This window comes from Phalaenopsis equestris, unplaced genomic scaffold, assembly GCF_001263595.1.
Source record: "Phalaenopsis equestris unplaced genomic scaffold, ASM126359v1 Scaffold000411, whole genome shotgun sequence".
Taxonomy (NCBI): Eukaryota; Viridiplantae; Streptophyta; class Magnoliopsida; order Asparagales; family Orchidaceae; genus Phalaenopsis; species Phalaenopsis equestris.
Genome location: NW_018164852.1, coordinates 280,235 through 305,295, shown reverse-complemented (window position 1 = coordinate 305,295; position 25,061 = coordinate 280,235). Strand labels below are relative to the sequence as shown.

The 25,061-nt window shown below is 35.3% G+C and overlaps 2 protein-coding genes across 2 annotated transcripts in view; both read left to right on the top strand.

Moving 5' to 3' along the window:
* The window catches only part of LOC110026990 (heavy metal-associated isoprenylated plant protein 41-like), a 35,843-nt gene extending 34,421 nt beyond the window's left edge, over window positions 1-1,422 (top strand). The window contains exon 3 of the mRNA XM_020728239.1: window positions 326-1,422. Within this exon, the coding sequence (XP_020583898.1) occupies window positions 326-1,133 (808 nt within the window). The 3' untranslated portion in view covers window positions 1,134-1,422. The remainder of the gene's footprint in view (window positions 1-325) is intronic.
* Window positions 1,423-12,599: 11,177 nt separating this feature from the next.
* On the top strand, window positions 12,600-23,588 carry LOC110027007 (BTB/POZ domain-containing protein At1g55760-like). Its single transcript, XM_020728264.1, has 4 exons — window positions 12,600-13,050; window positions 13,528-13,676; window positions 13,852-13,970; window positions 22,819-23,588. Exons 1-4 carry the CDS (start codon window positions 12,899-12,901, stop codon window positions 23,422-23,424), a joined length of 1,026 nt encoding a protein of 341 aa, XP_020583923.1. The 5' UTR covers window positions 12,600-12,898; the 3' UTR covers window positions 23,425-23,588.
* Window positions 23,589-25,061: the final 1,473 nt, after the last annotated feature.

Sequence of the window (25,061 nt, the reverse complement as noted above, 5' to 3'; positions counted from 1 at the left end):
TATGATTCAAGTTTCGTTTGTGAATAATTAAAAATCGTACTGATTCAATATAGTTTAAAACAGCATGCTGTCTTATACATTCCTTATCGGCTGGTTATTTCTCGCTACCACTTTCATTTCTTTCATTCATTCAGAGTTATTACTCTTCTCAAACGACGTTAAATAAACAACTTTGTCAAAAATCTCACAGGACAATTGATTTCGAATAATTCTTATATTTTAAGTTCATATTCATCACATAATCAAATATTCAAGCCTCAAAATTTATTACAAATTCTCTTGATTCATCTTTCTATTTACAATAATAACATTTTTTTTATGTCAGATTGCACAGGCAGCTTGTGCGGGGTTTTTTTAAAAACGCAAGCCGCATGCTCTGGGCTTATGGTGAAATTCACGTCAGTCACAAAACTGCCGGTCCATTTTCCCACTGGAACCTGGAAGAACTCGCTGCAGAGAGCTCACTTCTCCTCCTTGAATGTGCCAATTTCTCTATTGAAGATTACCCTGGCTATAATAACAAGAGAGGAGATGGACCCAGAAGCGACCAATCTTTCCCTCTAGGAAAGTGCTCCACCTTCAAATTCATTTTTGGACACCTTCTCAAAAAGAAGAATCCCTTGGGAAATACTGAATTACTTCCTTCATATTCCTCTATTAGCCCTATCATGGACAATTATCTTGACCATAGAAGCATTAATGATATCAGTTACCCAGAAACTCGCTTTCCATTCAGCTTGGAGAGGGTACCCAGAAGTATTAATTGTTTAGAATTTAGAGAAACTGCTCAATGGCCGTTTTCTAGGATTGATAATTTAGGTTTGAGGATACAGGGCAATAATGATTTCGAATTTAGAGATTTGAACATGTTCAGCTTGAGGATGCATGAACTGGAGCATTCAACATTGCCTGGAGTTTCCCTACGAAGTAGGGTTCCTCTAACGTATAGTTATAATACTGATGTATTAGAAGCACCAAGGAGAGAGTCATTTGGCTATAATTATTTGAGACATTATGAAGAGCTTCCCAGCAGGAGAGTTTCAGTTATGGAATACGGCGGAATGTTCGATCGGCGTATTGAAGTGGTTGAAAAAACTCGCCTGAGGGAGCTGGTTATTTGCCATGGAATATGAGTAATTTGCTGCATTTGTTATGGTTGGATACCCTGCAAAGCTGTCTGGTACTTTGATTCTGCTCATTTTTTGGTTATCTGGTTGGCTTTGTTTTGTGTGGACTCTTTAACGGATAGATAGAGCAGCTTACTGGGTTGTGTGGTTTGTAAGCTTGTTATCTAAACATTAACAGGCATTATTTTTTTTTGGAGAATGGGCGTTTAAGGAATGATCGAAGCGAAACATTTGGTAGCAGGGTTTTTTTTTTTTTTTTTCCTAATGCTTGTGTAGTCATGTCATGATTAAAGTGCCTATGGCTTTGATGCTACATAGAATGTATAATGTAATTGTTGAATCTGGAATTGTTTTTGGAAAATACATGTCTCGAGAGTTAAGAGCCGGGAGGAGTAGAGAAAGAGAGAGATGTTAGGAAATTCTCAGTAGAGAGGTTGAGAAAAAGTCCTTAGGCTTGGAGGCGCCTTTTATTATTCATCGAGCTTCCTATTTATAGTAGACATTTTTGTACAATTACAAAAAAGAGATTGATTATGGAAATAGCTCTCAATTACTTGAGAGGGTGATTATGAAAATCGATCTTGATGCAATTGATGTGTTGATTTAATACTAAATTTATATTACAATTTGAATTCAAATGTGGAAGTCATCATTCGGTGGACATGCTTAGGTTCGATCGACTAAAATGACGAGTAAAGTGGGGCCATTTCTGCCAAGGTACGAGCGGTCGGCCGACTGGTCGCATTTGGCCAGTTTTAAGGGAGTTTTGGCAGATGAAACCATAGATAGACTTGTCGATCGAATTCGCCAAAGGTGGACTTGATTAGTCTGTTTGATCCTTCAGATGACCGGTTTAGATCACGTCTCTTGAATTTAATGACGTGATCATTGTCATTATTTTTAGTTGTTTGATAGTTTTAAGATTTGTGTCGATTGTGTTAGTGTATATGTATTAGTTCCATGAGTTTTCCTGTTTCTTGACTTAACCTTTATTACTATTGATTTAACCTTAGAATCCACTCGCGCATCATAGGGATCATCTGCACCCTTTCTTTTCGATGGTGGGCTGCCAATTGCCTTTTTTTATAGAAAATTCAATCAAATGCTTTTCTTCAAGAAGTAATTCAAGCTCGGATGTAACTATTATTGGATTATTGCAGATCATGTTTAAATTCGTATAATTCATGCCAAGTCTAATGACTAGAGTATTTTTCAAATGTGCCTGATCAATTTTCAAAGAGATACTGTCTTTAAAAGGAAGGATGAGCTTTCCTGACGATATTCCCTGCAATCAAATAAATGAAAGAGGTGTCGTCTAAAAGCTTACAATTTTTAAGGGTTTTAAAGATTTCTAAAGAAAGAAAAACATGATTTAAGAAAGCAATTTTAGCATAAATCAAATCTCAAAATGAACAGATGAACAATTCAAATTTTCATTAAAGGTTTCTAAAGATTCTACAATGGCTTGACTCTTATGTTTATCTTATATAAATTTTAACACGTAATAACTTTTTCAAATACCGCCAAATAATTGGAGGTATCAGATGTTTTTCCATGTGGTCTACTAGTTGGTAAGAACCCCTCTGATTTCTACCATATAAGGGCTTTGTCGAATTGGTTCAAATTTGCCATTGATTTTTCAATGAGTTAGAATCGGCCTCTTGAGAACTAAAGACCAATTCTCTTACACGAAATATTGAGAGAAAATGTGTTTGGGAGACATCGTGCCTTTAGTGTATATAGACAGATATCAATAGAGAGTCAAATATAGAATCTTCGAAAACCTTTGAATGAAATTAAGATTAGAATTAGACCAAAAAGCTTTCAAGGATGACGAAATGTGTCCCAGAATTTTACAGGGTTCAACTTAGCAAATAGAGATTCAAAGAGTAGAGACGTGAAAGCCCCAGAATTTCAGATCAGTTTGATGGAAGGATAGGCCACTAAACTTATCTTAAAAGATGGAGAGGAGATCGATTCCCCAACTGAGTCGCCAGAAGAATCTTAGTAGGGGATTTTATTGATTGCGAACGCCAGCATAGATCTCGAAAGATTCTCTATCTGAATGACTAAACACGACATTTGAAGAATAATGTATATTCCTAAGGGATAAAGACATTACTTAGGATGAGTTCAGTCATTCGGATAAGGGAAATCTTTTGGGAGTCTACGAAACTAGAATTCTTCCATTACCTTACGGGTGTAAGGTAAGATTTATTTTTTATTCTGGGGTTTCATTCCTACAAAACAAAACTCCATAATTAATTACATCTTTAGAGCCGTGAGCCCTAAAGAAAACCTCTCGATTATTATGACAATTCAAGTGGCCAAAGATCAAATTTTCATGATTGGAATGGGGGTCCAATTGGGAGGATATTGGCTTCAAAAGGATGAGACTTACAATCTGATGACAACATGTCATGGGAATGACTCGATATGTAGAGTAGGATTTGAAACGATTTGATGAATTGAAATTGATTAGGTGAAGTCGAAAGATAGATTAGGGATGTTGGATTTGACTGACAAAAGTGATTTAAGAACCCTAAGCCAAGTATAAAGTCAAGAAGGAAAAGATTTCTAGATAGAAAATAAAACCTTAGACTCTATAAGGAATTTTATGGGCCGACAAACCTAGATTTTGGGTATAACGTCCCTGATCAAGATGCCTATGGCTTTTCGTCATCCTGGAAATGTTGGTATCCCCCTTAAATGTCGGAGCATGGAAGATTTGTAGTTTCCAAGCTGTTTGAAATAACTTTTTTAGTAATATTGAGTTACTTCATTATAAGGCATTCCCTGTAGTCTAAGGGGATAAGTTTGTTGTTTTGCATGTCCTAAACTTTAGCACTAACTAGGGTGCCTAAACTAGCATAGGCCTCTATACTTAGACTAACCATGGATATGACCCTTGGTTCGGTGTCTAAATTAGCTAACCTAAGGTTCACGACAGATCTACCCTAGGTTCAGTTCTCGTTCTTTATCTTGGTGTGTTTTAATTGTTCATTTAAAGTTAAATATTTGCATTCATGTCTTGTTTGTTTTCTAGATTTGTCGCTCATGTTGAGAAATAAGGAGTTTTCTTTGTTTTGAGTTTTATTTTTCAATTTTGATTTGTGATGTTTGTAGAGAAAATTAAGTTCTTATCCTTATTTTTATTTTATGCTTTTTGGTTATTTTTTGTTTGGTTTTTGAACATGAAATAACATGAAAGAAATAAGGCATGAATAAAGCATGAAATGATACATGAAACAATATATAAAATAAAACATGTAAAGTAACACTTAGCCTTGGATTAGACTTGGGCTGGAGCTGAGTTGAGGTAAGCTAAATTTTCAGCTTAGGTTAATCGGGGATTGAGCTAAGTTATGATGTGGTTCAACTACTTTAGGCTTGGATTGGGCTTAAGCTGAATTAGTTTGTCTTAGGTTGATTTTTGGTTGCCCTTAGTTAAGTTGGCTTGACCCTAGTTAGCTTGGGTCTGATTTTGGTTTGACCTAGGTTAAGCTGGGTTAACCCAGATTAGCTTAGATTTGATTTAGTTTTGACCCGGGTTAAGCTAGCTTGACCTAAGTTGGGTTGGGTTTGATTTGGGTTTGACCCAGATTAGCTTAGGTTTGAATTATGTTTGAACCGGGTTACGCTGGGTTGATTGAGGTCAGCTTAGGTTTGATTTGAGTTTAACCCGAGTTAAGCTAGGTTGACGCATGTTAGCTTATGTTTGATTTGCGTTTGACCCTAGTTATGCTCAGTTGACCTGGGTTAGGTTAGATTTGATTTGGGTTTGATGTGGGTTAAATTGGGTTGACCCGGGTTAGCTTGGGTTTAACCTGGGTCAGATTTAAGGTTTGGATCAGGTCTAGGTTTGGCAAACCAAGTTCAGATTAGAGATGGGCTAGATTTAGGGTTTGGATTAGATCTGGAATGGGTCGGGTTTAGTGTTTCAACCAGGTCTGGCCTAGACTTAGGTTAGATTAAACATGCGTCAGTTTTAGGGTTTGGGTTAGGTTTGGGCTTGACCTAGGTTGGTTTAGATCTAAGGTTTGGCTTAAGTTTGGGCTAGACCACGGTTGGGTTAGGTATATTGTTTGGATTAGGTTTGGTCTAGACCTAGGTTGGATTAGGTTTAGGGTTTGGGCTGGACCTAGGTTAGGTTAGGTTTAGGGTTTGGGTTAGGTTTTTTTAGGTGAGTTTGGGTTTGGTTGGGTTCGGGTAGTCCCAAGTCGAGCCCAAACTCAAGCCTAATCCAAGACCTTTGAGTTGATTGAACTAGTTTTAAGACTTTTAAATAAAAATGCTAAAATTAAGGAAAGAAGGAGAATTTATCGGGAGGAGAGGTGGCTGACCAGACGAGGAGGCTTGTCGGAGAATTGCTTCCCTTCTTCTTCTCCCTCTACACTTCTTCTTCCTATGCTAACAGTGCCTGAACCACGCCATTCCCTCAGTTGAAGACGCCTTTTACAGGTGCGAAAAATTGGTGGCAGGACCCTCCGGAGCTGTCCGATGAGGTACCAAGCTGACGACAAAGATGAGCCCAACGGTTAATGAGTCATGGATCGCTGCCGACAAAAGGGTGTGATGATTCACGAACTAATCCTTGTAAGAAGGCCATGGATCGCTGATCGAGCTTGCTTGGGTGTGGTTACACCCAGGCCTGGTGTCACCACGCTGAGGTACTTTGTGGCTTGGCAAAATGAGTTGGGTGTCTTTCTGGCCAATTTCGCTGTGTCGAATCATGAGGTGATGTCTGTGTGACTCTTATGTGACCAAAAATGAGGTCACCAACAGCTGCCGTTCTTGGTGTCATCAATCAGCTGGACTCAGGTCGTTGATTTGAAAGAAGCCAGGTGATCGGCTGGGTCAATCTTCCCTTTATAAGGACCGAAGTGGGGAATCCCGAGCTTCATTGGAGGTATGCTTTCTTGGATACTTTGAGAGAAAGCGCTGCCCATAGTCGGTCAAGCAAGCTTTCTTACTCGGTCCGCCCGATGTTGGACAACCGGTGTAGATGTGACACTGTCTTCTAGTTTTGAATCCTCTGGTCCTTCGGTTAACTAATCACCAGGCTAACCTGGGTGCTAGCGGATTATCAAGGGGAGCCAATTGAGGTTGGGTTCTCTGAGACTCTCCCTCCATAGGCGGTGGTCGAGCGTTTTGTCGGATCATGATCGTCCGAATAACCTCAAACTGGTCCATTATTTGCATGCTTAGACTTCTTTCTGTATATTGCGACGCACCATCTCTTTATTAAATTCCGTGGGAGCTATTTCTCTATGCAAGGATTCTCCTTCGTAATTGGCTCTGTTTCTCGTCTGGGGCATGTTTACGCTCACTGCACCACCTTTCAGGATGTTGAATCCAGTATTGTCCTTGGGAAATACACACCTCGAGAGTTGGAGCGGGAGGAGTAGCGAGAGAGAGAGAGAGAGAGAGAGAGAGAGAGAGAAGAAAGGTGTTAAAAAATTCTTAGTAGAGAGACCGGGAAAAAGTCCTCAGACTTGGGGGCTCTTTTTATTTATCGTTGAGCCTCTGATTTATATGAGAGATTCTTGTGTAATTACACAAAGAAGAGAGCGTTTATGAAATATCCCTTCATTATCAAAAGGAGAGGATGATTATGGAAACCACTCTTAATGCAATCATTGTGCTGATTTAATGCTAAATTTATATTGCAATTAAGTTGAATGTGATGGTAATCAGCCAGCCAACATGTTTTTGTTCGATCGACCAAAACTACGGGCCTAATGGGGATCGTTTCTACCAAGGTATGAGCGGTCGGTCGGTAGGTTGCATTCACCCAGCTTTTATGGAGTTTCGAAGGTTGTGACCGTAGATAGGCCCGCCGACCGGATTCGTCGAGGGTGGACTTGACCAGTCTGTTTGATCTTTCAGATGATATGTTTGGATCATCTCTTTTGAATTTAATGCCTCGATCGCAGTTTCTATCTTTAGTCGTTCGATTGCTTTGACATTTACACCGACAATATTGGTGTGTACAGTAACCCTAATTAAAAAAAAAAGTTCTTAAACTTCATAACTTTAGAGAGAGTTCATAAAATTCATATCATAAAATCTTGAATAAATTAAAATTAAAAACTATACAAGTACAACATGAACATGTGGGAAAATGCCTATTGTAACGTGAGCATATGGGATTATATTTAATATAAGTTTACGAGGAAAATCATGGTTGGAATAAGCTATATCTCACTGTGAGAAATTATCATATTACATGTTGTTTGTAGCCAATTAAGAAAAATATAAAATTTAATAGTGAGCCAAAAAATAAAATAATGTAAATCTTAGGAAGGTTTAGAAATAAATATTTGACTTGCTGCAATAGTCCTTCCTCAAGAAAAAAAGGTTAGTTTCATTCCCAAGCAAAAAATATATCACAATTTTCTACTACACCAAGAGATATATTATTTCCTAAAAACTATATTATCTCCTGATATTATTTTAATGTTTAAACTCAAATCTATCTTATTCAAATTATAACAAATTTTAGGGCATTTAAGATAATTTTAAGAAAATTTAAGCTTAATTTCTCAAGAAGTTTCATAAATGAATGTGTCATAATACCCAATACTCATGCACTCCACGCATTATATAAACAAAAGTAAATCTTAATACACTAAATTAATTGAAATTCTAAATTAATGTCTAGGGAATATTCACACATTGAAATTTCTCAAAATTAATAATTTCTCATTTAATAAAAACTTAGATATGAGGAATTTTAGATTTTCATAAATTTAAAATTGGGGATAAATTGTAGGACTCATAACAACGATTCAATCATGCATGAACCTTCACACACTTTTTTGGATAAAAAATTGCTCAAAATTGAATTATTTATCAAAAGTAATTTGGAAGATAATTTTAACAAATTTATAGTTGATTGTCTCAGTGAGACAAATCCAATCATAACAAAGTCACAGACATTAAGCAAACATGGTTTTTTAACAAATTAAATTAATTTGAATGAAAATGATCTACCTAGTTTAATGGGGGTTGACCATTTCTTTTCTTTCTAACATTTAACTAACACACAAGTCATTCATGTGGTAGATGCAACTTCCTATGATATGAGAAATCCAAGTTCACACTGAGCTTATAAAATACTCATATTTTTGTGCACAATTATTGAGAAAAATTATAATATTAAATACTTCTTGGGGGTATTACAACCTCCATAAGAGATAAAATTGTAAGTCATTAATTACATTTTATTGTTTTAAAGAAGGAGGACTTTTCACCTCAAAACAATGTCAAGTTTCATCACCATTTATTGATATTCCGAAATTAGATTTATGTATCTTATCCAAATTATTGTAGCACACGTGATTATATTATTGATGGAGGCCATCAATGAAGTTGTTATGTTCTCATATTGATGAAAAATATATACCATGATTTCAATTAACCATTATAGTTTTCTTAGTGATGATAAATTATGCCATATCCTTTGAGTTTTATTTTAGATTATTTGATTGTCATTTTTTTTTATTTGGCAATTCAACTATACTCATAGCATTTAAGAGTTTTAAGATCATAAATTTCACTCAGCATAAACTCTCATAAGTAACCCCCATTACGCCACCTTGAACTGATATTATCACCAGTTAATCAAGCAATTTTCTAACCATGGTTTTACCAAGTTGATCAAGGCATCATGCGAGTAGAATCTTTTAGCCTTTTTTTGATTAACTGAGGATAAAATAGGCTACATCTATTAATACCAAAATATGAATATTATTAGATAATGTTCGATAAGGATCAAATTAACCAATTTGAAATTAATAATTGGCCTAATTTCTAATTATTTTAATGTGCCTTGAACCAATAGATCACATGAACAAAGCACATGTAAAATATGGAGATCTAATAACTTCGATAGCCACTAAATGATCACTTGGTGCATGTAGATGTTTTAGTTATCCACTAACTAACACTACTCAGCTTCATAATTGGAATACATCCATAGATGTTCAACTCAAAATGTCTATCATATCCATATCTTTGCATTCAATATTCACCAATATTTAACATTAATTATAATAATAAGTCAAAATTTGTTGACCATTGGTATTCAACATCTACATCTAGCTACTTGATCATCTTTTGGCTAGGTTCCACGTTAAAGATGCTTGATAGCCAACCAAAATAACATTTTTAAATAGATTTGATTAAATATCATGGATGGGACATTGAGATTCCAACAATGGGATCCCATTTGTTGGATCCCAAGTCAAAAATTTGTCAGAGAAATTATTAAGTCACATAAAGGTATTGAGTACAATCTCAAATCTATTGGTGAAGTAATACACATACATTGAGAATGTGGTTCTCACTTATCAAATAAGCTTTGAAGTATGTCATAGGTTTGACCATTAGCAAATTTGACCTAATTTTGATCTACATTTGGTTCTCTCACTCATTAGGGCTATCAAAATTAATGATTAGGCTAGGATTGAGTCATTCATATGATTTATGACTCATATGGTTCTTGGCCACCCTTCTATCATGACAAAGCATAGTTCAAGGAGTAGGTGATATGGACGATAGATTGAAGTTGATGAATTGATTTTTCCTCAATTATAACCATTACCCAACATAAACCATTGATTTCAACATTTGGTGTATACTAATAATTTTTTTTTATATAATATCTATATCTACAAGTGGTGCAATCTTCCTTAATTCACTATATTTTGTTAACTAATAAATTTTCGGCCAAAGACTGCTTTGTTGCAACTCAAAACCCTCCTCTCACTTGCTCTGATGTCAAAGTCTTCTCAAACTGTCCACTTTAACAACTAAAGGTGTTCTTATCAATAAATCCTATTAGTGACCCCCTTTGATAACATTCATTTAATTTGCATCGAGTCATATGTCAATTATATAATGAGTACCCATCGACCTAAAAAGAAATTTATAAGAACCTAGCAGAAGAGTGCAAGCTAAGAAATTAAAAATATATATTCTAAGAATAAAAATATACAATTCAAATAGTATTTTGGACTAATAGTATTATCCGAGCATCAAAATCTAGTAACTCATGCTAACATTTTTTTTTTAAATAGTAGTAAATTAGATTATTTAATTATTAAATAAATTAAAAAAATTGTAACATTAAACAATGTAATGATATAGTTGAAGTGTGGATCTGAAACCCTCCCCCTCCATTAAATGATGCACAATTAAAAACTAGATAAAAAAATAATCTTTATTTGTTTGTAAAAAAGAAATACATATGTGAATCTCATTGAATAAAAATATAAATGATAAGGTGCACTACATACATATAATAAATTAAAGAGAAATGATATTAATATGATAGTATATTATAACAATCCATAAATAATGAATTACATATAAGTATTTTAGATATCAATATCATTTAATGATGGTTATTAGGATGAGTTTATAGAAATATGTTTGCAAACTATTGTTTATTTTATTTAAATTTTAAAGATTCACTTTCATGTAAAAAAAATACAACCATGAACGATTCATTAGTCATTATATATATATATATATATATATAATTTTATAAAAGTACCCTAAAATCAATAAGTTAAATACTAACGCATAATAATTTAATAATTTTTAATAACATTGTCTCTTTATGGGCATGTTGGTCCTAGCTAGCCAATATTCAAAAATTTGGGACATGAGATAGATTAGAAGTCTTTATTACATCATAAGCTCTTATATTCTTAGCCTTTTTGTGATCATGAGTCATAAGAGCATAAGTCTCAAATTTCTTATTAAACTCAAATGAAATAAATCTCAATTTTTAAATTATAAAACACAACATAAGAGAGTTTAGAGTAATATTGAGTTTTCCAATATTCAGTGCTCCTCAGGGCTTCTCTTTTGACATAAAAATGAACTGTTAGAGTTTGACTTTTTCAGTTTGAATTCAAATTTTAGAGTATGTTAGTGCATAAGGCACGACTATAATCTAAAATTTTCTTAGGTTGTCATCTCTCATAAAATGTAATTAACTATAAACTTCTGTATGTTAAAAGAGAGGACCAATATCATCAAAATAAAACTTCTAAATTTTTATGTTTTAAATTTTCCCACTTTATTATTTATCATTCTTAATTTCTTGGCTTGGATACGAATTAACCTGTAAACTCAAATTTGAGTCAAATTCAAACCAAACTTGACCCAAAATTTCAACTCAATTCAAATTTAACCCAATTTTGATAGAAAAAATGCATGTTACTTTATGTCTCCACATGAACCAGAGTATGTTAAATAAGTTAATTGAATCAAGCTTGGTTCAATTAGGTTAAGAAGAGTTGGACTTGCCTTATTCTTTCTAACACATTTAATAAAAGAGTAGGGTTGGAGTGAGGCCAAATCCAATTCATACTCAAACCTGATCCATTGACTCAAATTAGAACCTCTATTAGCAACCGTCATTATCTTGCCATCTTTGTTCAACCTTTGTTATTCAATGATTATTCCTTAGACACCATTGTGCAATTGTCATCTTGTGATTATCGTTTTAGATCATCATCATATAACCATTATCAATGTCTACTACTTTTACAACTACCATATGAGATTGAGTAAATGTTGTACTATTTATAATATTGTCTTCTCTAATTGAAACGAAGAATGTATCTTGACAATCTCAATTAGCACCGAGTTATATTGTGTTTGGTGGGATACAGTTGTTGTTGTTGTTTTTTTTTTTTGTTCTTATTTTTTTAAGTAAAAAAAAATTGATTATTAATGTACGATTTTATTCATTTATGTGTGAGATCTTTCTGAAAATTATGATGTAATTTCTCACTTTATTATCACAAATTTTATAACATGTCATACGAGTAAAAAAAATTAGAAAATAAATATATAGTTATAATAGAATTAGGTGTAATTCATATAAATTCTCTTATAATTAATCAAATTACAAAAAAAAATGTTAAAAACTAGCAAAAATATTTACAATAAGTTTAAATAAAATATTTTTTTGTAAATATTTTTAATAAAAATATACTCCCCATGGTCGCAAATCGCAACAATGCTTTGAATTTAAAATTTAATTAAATTTTGGTAAACTTTATTCTAACTAGTCCGTAGCCTAAAACTTTATTTTCAAACTAAACTTTATTTTCTTGATTTATTAAAATATTTTTTAATTATCTTCAAATACGCCATTAATGCTATCCACTGTAAGAAAATAAATTTAAAAAAAAGAAAAATAAATTGTAACCCAGCTAATCCTTAACACAAGTTATTTTATTTGTAGCTGTCCGAAGGGTTACATTAGGATCCCGCACGTAGAGTTATGTGCGGAGTCTAATGAAATTATTCCGTGAATGTGATTGATCCGGTAACACAAGTGAATATTCTCTTCGTGTTATTCAGATGTTATTGTGTATTATTCAGATAATGGTGTATTATTATATTATTATAATATCGGTTTTATTCCCAAAACAGTAGCGCCGCTAAGCATTCGTATCTGATGAAGGAGAGCTCTGAGTCAGTGGTCATCCTCTTTCAGTCTTCTTTCTCCTCTCTTAGGACTGGGCTGGAGTGGAGTCGAAGCAAAGCTTAGCTCTCCCTCCCTTCCTGTTTCCTATTGGTGATTCACGAAAAGAATCTTCCGAAGAGATTGCGTGCTGAGCTTCTAACTGGAGAACCGTCTGAATCTTCTTCTGGTTTGGTTGCCTGTGTTATTTTCTTACGAGGAAGGCAGGGGAGATGTGGACGGAGAGCTTCTGGGGATTTCGGAGTGCATAAATTGAGTGATGGCTGCCGTTGTAGCTACTGCCTCATCAGGGATGAGCGAGTCGGCGTTCAGAGTCGAGACCACGCCCCGGCTAGCACAATGGCGGATCGAAACCCTCTCATCTTTCTCCTATCGCAAGTCCGATCCCTTCAAGATCGGCCTCTGGAATTGGTTCACGTTCTTTCTAATCTTCTCATTCTTTGGATCTAATTTATTACTGTTTTGTGTCTTAGAAGAAGGGAAAGGATTTCTTCTTACAAATCATGACCTCTATTTTGTAACGAATGTTTTCTGCCAATGAAAGCATACGAATTCTTTTGTTCTTCGTTTGAAATTGTTTTTTTTTTTTTTTGCTATAATTCAGATCTAATAAGCTATTTCTTATAGATTGGCAGTACGAGCTGAAACTCTATGGTTATAATAATCTATATGTAGTTCATCCAGCACATTTTGGGAATATTTTTCCCATTAGATGCTGTTCTTGTTGAAGAAAAAAAGCACCATGTTGCTTTTTTTTATCCTCAAAAAGCAGGGATAAATTCTGGAATTACTGCATTTTTAATCTTCCTGAAAGAAATTGTGCGTTTTTCTCTATTTTAATTGACTTAATAGATCGACTTTGTTTTTACTATTTTCTTAAACGATTAGGTACCTAACTGTGGAAAGGAACAAGCAACTTTTTGTGAAACTTTACCCCGAACCATCTAGCTTGACAAAGGAACATCCTCCAATTGCTTCCTTCATCATCAAACTTGTCTCCTTCGCTGCTCCTAATCTCAAAACCCTTGTTCATCCAGGTTCTCTTCTTTTCATTTTGCAATTTCGTTTTTTTTATTTTATTTTTCATCATTTTATTGTGTATGTAGTTGTTATTGATTTGGTAATGAATGCTTAGTTCTTATTCATTGTTCATTATAGGAAATAAGAGGGAAACCTTTCAAGCTGAGCTGAATTAAAGCTATATTTATGCAGGAGTTTGTGACAAACAATTGAAGAACAGTGATGATTTTATTTGGGCAATAGACATCTTCTTTACTGGAAAATTTATTATTGACGTGGAGTTCCTCGATCTTAAGATTGTGCCTCAATCTGTAAGTAATTTTTTTCTATGCTGTGGATTAATCTAATCAATCTGAAGCAAGCAAAGAAGAGGGTCTTACTTCCATTCTCTTGTTTGACTCTCAATCTCATAAAAATGAAAGTAATTTCTTGAAAGTGGACCATCTACAAGATGACAAATTCAGTGATAGGCTTATTCCCTTGTCATGTGTCATTAATTGCCTATAAAGCTTTTTATCATGATGTGTAGGATAGAGTTTTGACCTTTGTCATTATCAGTTTGGGAGATTTACATTCATACCTCACAATTCTTACGTATTTACGTATCTAACACCAGGTTTGATTTTTACACCTATATCACTTGAAGAATACTTAAAAAGGTGTGTTTCAATTTTTAAAATTTTGCAATAGTGATATTTTTTATGTGATATAAAAGATTTGAGTATTATAAATATAAAAATTAATGTTTAGGTGTTTGATATGTAAATACATATGAATTTTGTGATATGCATGTAAATCACCCTTGATATGACATCAACAAATTTTCATCATCCGACACGGATCTCGAGACGTGACATAAATTTCAAGATAAATTTTTTAATAAGAAATGATCGAACTCCAATTAAAAAACATCTAGAACTCTGATTTTAGCAAATATATAGTCAAACTATCCGACTAAGTGAGACAGACCCGATGACACCAAAGTTGGTCTAATCTGAGTGAAATCAAGCTTAGATCGAGCTGTTATGCCATTTTTGGAAGATTCTAGTGTTTAATTGAATTATCAAATGTATTTCAAATCTAACAAATTTGTACTTGAATATAGTGTCTCAACAAGATAAATTCATCAAACTTAAGATCACTCAAATTCAAAATAATTGAGGCACTCAAATATTTGCAGAATATCGTCCGATCGATGATCCAAATTTCAACCTTATTTATAGAGTTCTCTCTTGGACTCTCTAAATAGATCCTTACCTGCTCTTTAGAAGGGACCTAGAACTGGAACCCGAGGAGACCGAGCTCAGAAGAGTTGAATTCCCGTGTTATACTGAAGTCCAGCGAACGCCGCCTGTTCTTACAACTGCCCACCACCGTCAACCACTGTTCTTCAACTGTCATCCACCACCATCGGCCAACACATGCTCCTTGCTGCGAAATCTCTTACAGAATCACATGTGCTTCGGAGTCCCACATGTTTTAGAGTAACAAAACACCTTATGGAGTCATGCAACGCACATCCTTCATACGGTGCTACAACTCATCCCGAGGATGGTGTAACCATGCTCTATGCAATAACTACTTACGAACATTGCATTTAGGATACGATGATTTTCTCCGGACTCCTTAAGCTCTCTTGTTGCAACTCACTACTACGAACTATGAGGTCATAGTTCATGAAACTCCCAACTTCTGTCTCTGCGGCCTACAAACTTTATCTCAACTAATGCAGCTCCCACTCTGACATTTGTGGTCTACAAATGTTATAAAAATTCATACAACTCTCAACTCAGACCTCTGTGGTCTGCTGACGTTATTGCAACTCACCACTATAGTCTATATAACCCACTAACTTTTTCATCTCTGTACTACAGCTTCTGTGGTCAACTGACGATCATGAAATAATCATCTACAACCCCACATAATCAACTATCACCGCGGCTTTTAACTACGGTCTCTACGATAAGCTGACACAAAAACTACCATCTACAATATTACAGACGGGTTATGCTGTCTTCATAGCAACTGACTATGACCCCATCACCTACTACTGTTAAGAACTGCATTTATTACTACTAAATTATAACTATAATTAATGAACTACTGTTTTACATCTATGTTGATTAGATTTGTAACTCTATCTTCTCTAATTCAAAAAAAAAAGAGTGAATCTATGTACTGAAAAATTAATTAGTGGATTATTTCAATTGGGCTAGACCTTATGATTTTTTCTTTTTTTTAGGACTTTTCACGTAAAAGATTGATGTGTTTTCTTTAGTCACAAGTCACTTTAATTACCTGAATATATGTTAGGTTTTGTGCAACACTAAGACGCTAAATAATTACTCTACCGCCGTAAATTTTGTGTCACATATATTAGTTTTTCTTTGAGTGGGTTTGCTTTGGAAGTTATCGAACCACACTTCATTTATTAGTTGTTTTCAAGATCTCCTACTGATAAGATTGAGGGAATGTTTTATTCTCAAATAAATTAATTCTATTTAATATGCAAACTTTGCCAAAAATAATGCGCATTTTATTAAGCTAACATTTTTTAAAACTGTTGAAGAGAAATTTTTTTTGGAAGATTTACATCCATGCCACTTGAGTCTTACATATTTACATATCTAACACCTAAAGTTACCTATGTATGAAAAGCTGTATTTAACATTTTGAAAGTCTGCATTTTTTATTTGATATAAATGATTTAGGTGGTATCAATATAAAAAAGTAATGTTTAGATGTTAGATTGTAAATTCGTAGGAATTGAGTGGTATGCATTAAATGACCCTTTTTGTTTAATGTCATGTCCTTTTTGAAGACCCAAATATCATGTTTATTTGTTGTATATTATGATAGAAATGGTATAATGAAATTTGGCGTTGTTTTTAATATTTCGGATGCAAATAAAGCAAAAGGCAGTGATTGAAAATAATAGTTTCTTATCTACTCCTGTCAGCATGCTTTACCGCCAATAATTTGTCTTGCATTATCACAGTTGCTATTGTTCACTAGTTTGTTTATTGTATTCTTTTGCCTGACTTCTTTCGATTGCAAAAAAAAAAAAAAAAAAAAAAAAAAAAATTTGGTGAAAAAGTTGCAAGTAGAACTTTCTGTGGTTGGAAGAGCAAGCACCTCTCAATTTACCTCCTAATAGACACACATGATACTGAACGTCCTAATTAGAAAAGAGTGCTTGTTTTCTGTTGTTATTATGGTCTGTTTATCATCACTTTTGTTTCCTTTCTTTTTTATTTCTTCTTTTATTTTTAAAACATATTTAATTAATTTTTATATGTTTTTATTTTTTGGTCTAAAAAATAAATTAATTTGTTTTTTAAAACGCTAAAAACCCTTAAAAATGTTTGAAATATTTAAAAAAAAATATCTCAATCAAATATAATTTAGTTTAAATCAAAACCTAAACAAAATAAATTAAATTTTAAATTTAAAAACAAAAAATAAAGGTGATCACAAACAAGCCCCTAACTATCTTCATAATATCGTGCAGAAACATTACAAGTAATTGCTGTTAAAGATCTAACCTTCAACTGCAACGATCATAGTTTAAGATCACCTCAAAAGCCATCCAACCCAATCTCCATTTGAGCCATGCCTAGCTCCTTATATTTGAGCCGAGCAAAGCTACGTTTGTCATAGATTAGCAAAGCTTATTCCCGATTCGAGCCATCAATGGCCTTTTCTTTTCAATTAAAGCCGGAAATTTGTTCATTTCGAACCAAAGTTCAATCTTCTGCTACAAATTATTAGTCCAATCTACAACTAAGCACCTAGACATAATTAGTACATATATATCGATGTGTAAATACATATATATTGATCGATATAAATATAAATATTTATGTATTCTTACACTCATACATGATTACATGTATTTGTATTTTGATAAATTTCAGGTTTGCTTGTTAATATGCTTGTTGACGTGGATAAATTTATATTCATTAAAATAAATATCAACACAAATATAGGCATATGTGCATTCATACATATATGCATATGCATTTTCATCCAATGTGATATGTCTGCTACTCCGACTCCTGCGAACGGGAGGGCCGATGAGATCTTCAACCTTGCAGACGAATCATTACGGGAAGGACATGTTCGGATTGACCAGATCCGGCCAACCTAGCTAGCGGTTTGGCCAAGTTAATCGCCCATTCTAGGGGGGTGGAATATCTAGGAGTAGTTGAAGACAATTTAAATGCCCGGGTGAGGCCCAAATAGCCGCTAATCACATACAAGAGGAAGGAAAATTTGAAAGGCGTCTTAGAGAGTATTTATGAGGGTTAATTGGTCAGAGTTTGTTATTATGTTTTGTTTGATAGCAGTTTTTCTTTTTGAGTGGTGTTTCTAACTGCGTCTAGGGTTTGTTGAGTGACGATCTGCCTCTTGAATGGTAGATCATCGTTGTATCTTGTTTGTTTTCATTAGTATTAGTAAAATCAGCCCTCATATGAGTTTCCCAACATTTCTGTTGTAATTTATTCATTGTTTGTTCGTTGTTTTTGGTTTTGTATAGTATCAAATTGAAATCAGAGTGAGATCTTGAAGGAATGACTACAAAAAAAAGTCAATATGTTAGAATGAGGAGCAGGGTAAATCGGATTGAGAATGGAAGAAAGGTTCGCCACCATGGAGGAGAGTTTTTCTTCCATAGAGAGCCGAATAGAAAGTCGATACGAGAGCATGGAAGAAATTGGATAGATTTTGATGGGACTCATCAAGATGCAATCCAAGACCCTATCGATAACATTTTTGTTGTAATTTATTCATTGTTTGTTCGTTGTTTTTGGTTTTGTATCATATCAAATTGGAATCAGAGCGAGATCTTGGAGGAATGACTATAAAAAAAAGTCAATGTGTTAGAATGAGGAGCACGGTAAATCGGATCAAGAATGGAAGAAAGGTTCACCACCATGGGGAGAGATTTTCTTTCATAGAGAGCCGAATAGAAGGTCGATACTAGAGCATGGAAGAAATTGGAGAGATTTTGAAGGGACTCATCGAGATGCAATCCAAGACCCTGTCGACCACTCAGATTACAAACCTTAACCAATGGTTAATCAAATAATCCTTCGTCAAATCGAAAGGGAAAGAAATAGAATTAGAGGATAATGAGGAGGAGAGCATCTGCCACCAAGAGCTTTTTTTCTAGGACTCCGAGAGGAGTGGAAACCAACTTTTTAAGTGCAGGACTGAACTGGCCAGTGGTACGGTTCTGGTTGAGCTGAAAATTGGCTCTACATCATTCCAGAAAGAACCAACTGGAACTGATGATCGAAATTGGTCAACCAGTTGGATCCAACGGTCGAACTGGTCATCCGGTTAAAGTGTATTTTTTTAATCTTTTGCCACTTTTTTATTATAAATCATAAAGAATGATTTGAATCTTTTGATTTCATGACGAATGTGTGTTGATCTAATCATTCCAAGCTTCATTTCTTTTTTACTTTTTGTGAAATATGCATGACTGTTAGTCTATTATTTTTTTTTTTTACGCTTATTTATTTTCTTGGTTATGTTTCACTTTTGTTGAGTGGAGTTTCAGGTGGAGGGTTGGAAGGTGGTGCTGAGAGGAGATGCAGGTTTATGTAGAACCATGGTCTCACTCAAAATTATGGTCAATGCTATATGGGGATCAAGATTAGACTATTTGGTAGAAGTTTCAGAGCATCGAGGAGATCAGAGTTTCTGAGTCGACATAATTTTTTGAGGGGGTTCAATAGCTTCTACAACAATTTACTGACATCTTTCAAGAGATGAGTGAGTTACCGCCCCCGAGGGAGCACAGACATGTCATTACATAAAAGAAGGGTGTCCCTCTTATCAGTGTCCGACCATACAGGTATTTTTTTTATTCTAAAAGATGAGATAGCTAAGTTGATATGGGAGAGATGTTCAAAGTCGAGATTATTAGACCAGATGTGAGCCCCTTTTCCAGTCAAGTTCTTTTGGTGAAGAAAGAAGATTGTAACTCACAATTTTTTGTAGATTACTGAGCATTGAACAATGAAACTATCTTGGACAAATTTCCTATTCCTGTGATTGATGAGCTGCTAAATGAGTTTTATGGGCAATCATTTTCTCGAAGATTGATTGAAGTCTGGATATCATCAGATTAGGATGTGCCTAGTTGATGTGCACAAGAAAATGTTCATGATACATGAAAGACGGTACAAGTTCTTGGTAATATCATTTGGCCTCACCAACGCTCCAACCACATTTCAATCTCTCATGAATTGGGGTTTCAGCCTTCCCTCAGGAAATTTGTCTTGGTCTTCTTCGATGACATTCTGGTCTGTAGCCATACAAAGGTTGAGCATGTTGGACACCTGAGGATAGTCTTGGAGTTGAGGGAGTAACAGTTGTACCCCAACCTCAAGAAATGTTCCTTTGCACAGTACATGTGGAGTACTCGGGGCAAGTGATGGCCCTACTAGGAGTAGTAGTGGATCAATCCAAAATTTAAGCTATCGTGGACTGACCTTTACCAAAGGGTTTGAAGTATTTGAGGGGATTTTTTGGGTCTCACCATGTACTATCGGAAATACTTGAGGTGGTACAACACGATAGCCGAGCCATAAACAAAATAGTTGAAGAAAGACAATTTCAAGTGGGGGTGAGCAAAAAAATAATCATTTGAATATCTAAAGAGATATGACTGTTGTTTCAGTACTGATACTTCCATATTTCAGTAAACTCTTTATGCGAGAAACGAATGTGTCTGGGTATGAATTGGGAGTGGTACTTATGCAAGACAAGCAGTCGATTGCTTACTTCAGCCAGATGCTCACAGCTAGAGAGAGGCTCAAGTCAACATACGAGCAGAAGTTGATGGTTGTTGTCTTGGTCATCCGAAAGTGGCGGCTTTAACTGTTGGGACGATACTTTCTGGATATAACAGATCAGAGGAGCCTAAAGTATCTTTTGGAGCAGAGGATGGTGACGGTGGAGCATCAAAGGTAGCTATCCAAGTTACTAGGATATGATTTTGAGATAAGTACCAGCCATGATTGGAGCATAAAGCCACGGTGTATTGTAGAGGAAGGTGGAGGATCCCCAGCTGACGGCCTTATTGCTACCCTCGATCCTAGATTGGTAGGCCCTGACACGGGAGAGTTAGTAGGATGAAGGGCGAGGAAAAATACGGTCAGAGATACTACATGATCAGAGCAATCATCTATGATATGCATTGAAGGGGTAGCAGGTACTCTACGATGGGTGATTTGTGTTGTCGAGGACATTAATGTACATCCCAAAATTATTGCTGAAGTTTCATCATAGTGCAATTGGGGACATTCAGGGTTACAAAAGACATGCAATTGTATATTGACAAGGTTTACTAGGTGGAGATGCACAGAGACGTAGAGGACATTTTGTCAAGGTGCAATTCGTGCCAATGACATAAGTATTTGAACATGGCGTAAGGAGGGTTACTACAACCCTTAGCTTTATTGAATAAGGTTTTGGAAAAATTGAAAATGGATTTTGTAGAGGTGTTGTCACGATCAAAAGGGTTTACAATGATCTTGGTGGTAGTGGATTGCCTTAGCAAGTTCACATTTCATTCCATCTTGACACCTCTACATTGCAGTCTAGGTCACTGCAGTATTCATATGAGAAGTTGTTCATTTGCACGGAGTGAGAAATTCTATTGTATCAGATAGAGATAAGGTATTCCTTGGCCAATTCACTGAAGGTGTTGTTCAGGTGACAAGGAACAGTCCTTAAGAGAAGCACAACTTCTTATCTTCAGATCGATGGCTAAACGGAGGTGGTCAACAGGAGAGTGGAGACATACTCACATTATTTTATGTTGGATTACTCCGAAACTTTGGGTTAGGTTTATCGTGTGGGCCGAATATTGGTATAATACTTCATACCATACTGCGGTGCAGACCACGTCTTTCAATATTTTGTATAGGCAGGATTTATTTCATTTGATACATTATTGGCATAGCACTATACCGGTATCCAATGTCAACTAGTACTTAGAGGAAATGGACAGTATATTGGCAGAGCTTAAGGTTCATTTACTGAGAGCTCGGCAAATCATGAAGAGGAAGATTGATAGACATCGAATGGAGATACAATTTGACCGCGGGGATGTATTTACTTGAAGTCGAGGCTTTATCGATAGAAGATATTGGCCGGGTGGAGGAGCGAAAAACTTTCTCCACAATATTTTGGGTCTTATGAGATTACTACACGCATTGGGGCGGTGGTCGGCCGTTTGAAATTACCACTATCTTCGACATGACTTCCAGTTTTTCATGTTCCGCAACTAAGACATGCTATCAAAGATTATACACCCTTGTCTTTGCTACCTCCGACACTGACAGAAGACATATAGGTGATTTTGGAACCCTTAGATGTTGAAGGAATGCGTTGAGGAATGGCTGGAGCAAAGGAGGTACTAATTAAATGGAAACACCTGTCAGATTATGAAACAATGTGAAAACCTTATGCAAGAGGGAAATCAATTGGGGTTTTGGAGCGAAAGTTTTGAAAGGAGTTTTGGAGAGTCTTTATGAGGGCTAATTGGCTAGGATTTGTTTTTATGTTTTGTTTGGCTGCTATTTTTCTTTTCCAGTGGTGTTCCTAGAGGCGTCTAGAGTTTATGGAGACACAATCTACTTCTCGAACGGTAACTCAATGTTGTATTTTATTTTCTTTCATTGGCATTAGTAAAAACAACCCTCATTTGAGTTTCACCGCATTTGTATTACAATTTTTTTGTTGTTTTTTGTTCCGGATCGTATCATAATCTTAAGCTACCTCGAGTCATTCTATACTTTGGCTCAATTCAAGCTCAAGCCAAACCCAACACTCTTTGTTAGTAGGCTTGTTGATTTTTATCAATTCTTGAACCAAGTGAAAAAACTTGGAAGCCATTTGGGATCACTTTTGTTCTTTATTATTCATTTTTATTTTAATGTTTTGATTTAAATTAAAGCATGCTTGATTTGTTTAGTAGTTTTGAAAATACTCAAAATATCTTTTAGGTATGTTAAATATATTTAAAAAAATTGATTTTTTTTAAAAAATATATAAAAATTATATCAACAAACAGATTTTCAAAACTCATCCTCTTCTCTTCTGCTTCTTCTATTCTCTAACTCGGTCTATGCAAAACAGGGCGGGGAGCCGTCATCCATCTGGTCCGGTTCCCACATTGAAAAAAACTCCCTCTCCACCGCTCTCACCTCCCTCAGCCGAATGCTAACCGATGGCATTCACACCGACATCACCATAAACACCAGCAACGGCTCCATCGCCGCCCACCGCGCCATCCTTGCCACCAGGTCCCCTGTTTTCCAGAGCATGTTCTCCCACAGCCTCAAGGAGAAACAGCTCTCCGCCGTGAATATTTCTGATATGTCCTTCGACGCCTGCCAGGTCCTGCTCAATTACATCTATGGAAACTTCAACGCAGAAGAGTTTCTCGCCCATCGGCTGGCACTCCTCACCGCCTCTGATAAGTATGACATTGCAGACCTGAAGGAGGTCTGCCATGAGAGCCTCTTGGAAGATATCGATGCGAAGAATGTGCTTGAGAGACTCCATGTAGCACATCTGTATAAGCTCCGAGGTCTCAAGGCTGGGTGCTTGAAGTATCTGGTGAACCTTGGGAAGATCAATGAAGTTCGTGAGGAGTTTAGTGAGTTTCTTCAGGATGCTGATAGGGAGCTTATAATTGAGATTTTTCAGGAAATTCTAACTTCATGGAAGGGATTCCAATAGAAGCTTCCATATGAATCTTCTTTGTTTGAATGACTTGGTTGATTTAGTTGGTTAGCTTGGTGCCTGGTCATGAGCATTTATAGGATTTATTTCAGATGGAAATCTGAATTTGATGTACTGAAAATTGTATATAATGAATGCATTTCTCAATTAAAAATCAGTGTTTTCTCATCATTCTCGTATTGTTATTTATTTCAGTGATTCTCGAAAGTTATTTTTTAGGTTTATGTATAAAATTTCTTGTGAATCCTGCTCGGGCATTAAAACAAAGGGAGATCATTTCTTTGCTCTCTATAACAAGTTATAAATTATTAAAATTATTTTGAAAAATTATTCTTGGAGTTCTAATACTTATTAGAATCTTTTGATGATCAATATTCTTTTGTCTGTTTGGTATGTTATTATTTTCATCTTTGTTCTTACCATTCTTCTGAGTTTGATTGGGATCTTGTTTCTTTTTGGTTTTTTAGTTCTTTCCTTTCTATTTTTCTGCCGAAGTTCTTATTTATGATTCTATGTTATTATTATCATATTCTTCTGCTGGATGTTATTCTTCTCTATTTTTTATTTTGTTCTTTTGTAGTTGATATGACTATCCTGGAGAGTTCATATTCTTCTGCTGGATGTTATTCTTCTCTATTTGTTGTTGGACTCTTCTTCTTGGTAGTGGTTAGTGGCCATTATTGACTTGCTTTGGTTGTTGTTCATGGGTCTTTGGACCTATTGGCTATCATCGTTGATCTTCTTCTCTTTTTGAAGGCATCATTAGTTCTTCTTGGAGCTCTTTTTCCTTAGAGAGTTTGTGTCATATTGTGTCCTTTTTTTTATGGTTGATTGTTCGGCTTGATTTTTCTTCTGTTGTAATCTATCTTTATTTATTTTGTTAAGACTTTGAGTTGTAACAGTTTATTTCTCTTAAGAAGTCTGGGTGTTCCCCTTAACATTTTCTTAAAAAAGGTTCAATCAAGGAAAAAAATGAAGTGCAATGGTGTGGGAGCTCCAATAAAAGATATAACTAAATAAATCATCCGACCGTTGCCACCGTCTCCATTATTTAGGCACATACTTTCTAATTTATGAGATAGAGCTTCAATCAAAAAGTATTTTTTGGTTGGCAAAAATTTCATGCATTTGAAGCTTCACACGCACTAAATCACATAAAATTTTGGTAAATTATCGCCATACTCATCACATGCATCTCTAAGCATGATGAATAATATGATGCAACTCATGGGATGAAATTCCAAGCTAAAAGATGAATCAAGAGAAGCTTGAGTGATTAGGTCAATTGTCGCATGCGATCACACAAATAACATGCAGATTAATATTTGTTGATGCTTATCAAGTTCGACGATGATCAAGATCGATGGATGACTACCATACGAGGCACATAGATGAGTTGATAAATAATATGTGGCAAAAATAAGGCCAGCGATGGCTTGCTCTCGACCTTCTCTCCTAATGCTAACGATTAATCCTCAATCCTTATATAGGGTTTCCTCCACCCCTCAGCCCGGACGACGACAACCAATTACTCACCTTCTATCCTCTCCCTATCTCCTACATTGCAGCATTGACCCCAAAGGCGAGTCTCGACATGATGTCCCGCTACACATCTCTTAATATTCTCTCCCAGT

Bases quoted from the DNA above. Each gene is read 5' to 3' on its own strand.
- LOC110027007 (XM_020728264.1), top strand. From the start codon at position 12,899: ATGGCTGCCGTTGTAGCTACTGCCTCATCAGGGATGAGCGAGTCGGCG. The intron at 13,677-13,851 runs GTTCTCTTCTTT...ATATTTATGCAG, and splicing joins CAAAACCCTTGTTCATCCAG to GAGTTTGTGACAAACAATTG. The intron at 13,971-22,818 runs GTAAGTAATTTT...TATGCAAAACAG, and splicing joins TTAAGATTGTGCCTCAATCT to GGCGGGGAGCCGTCATCCAT.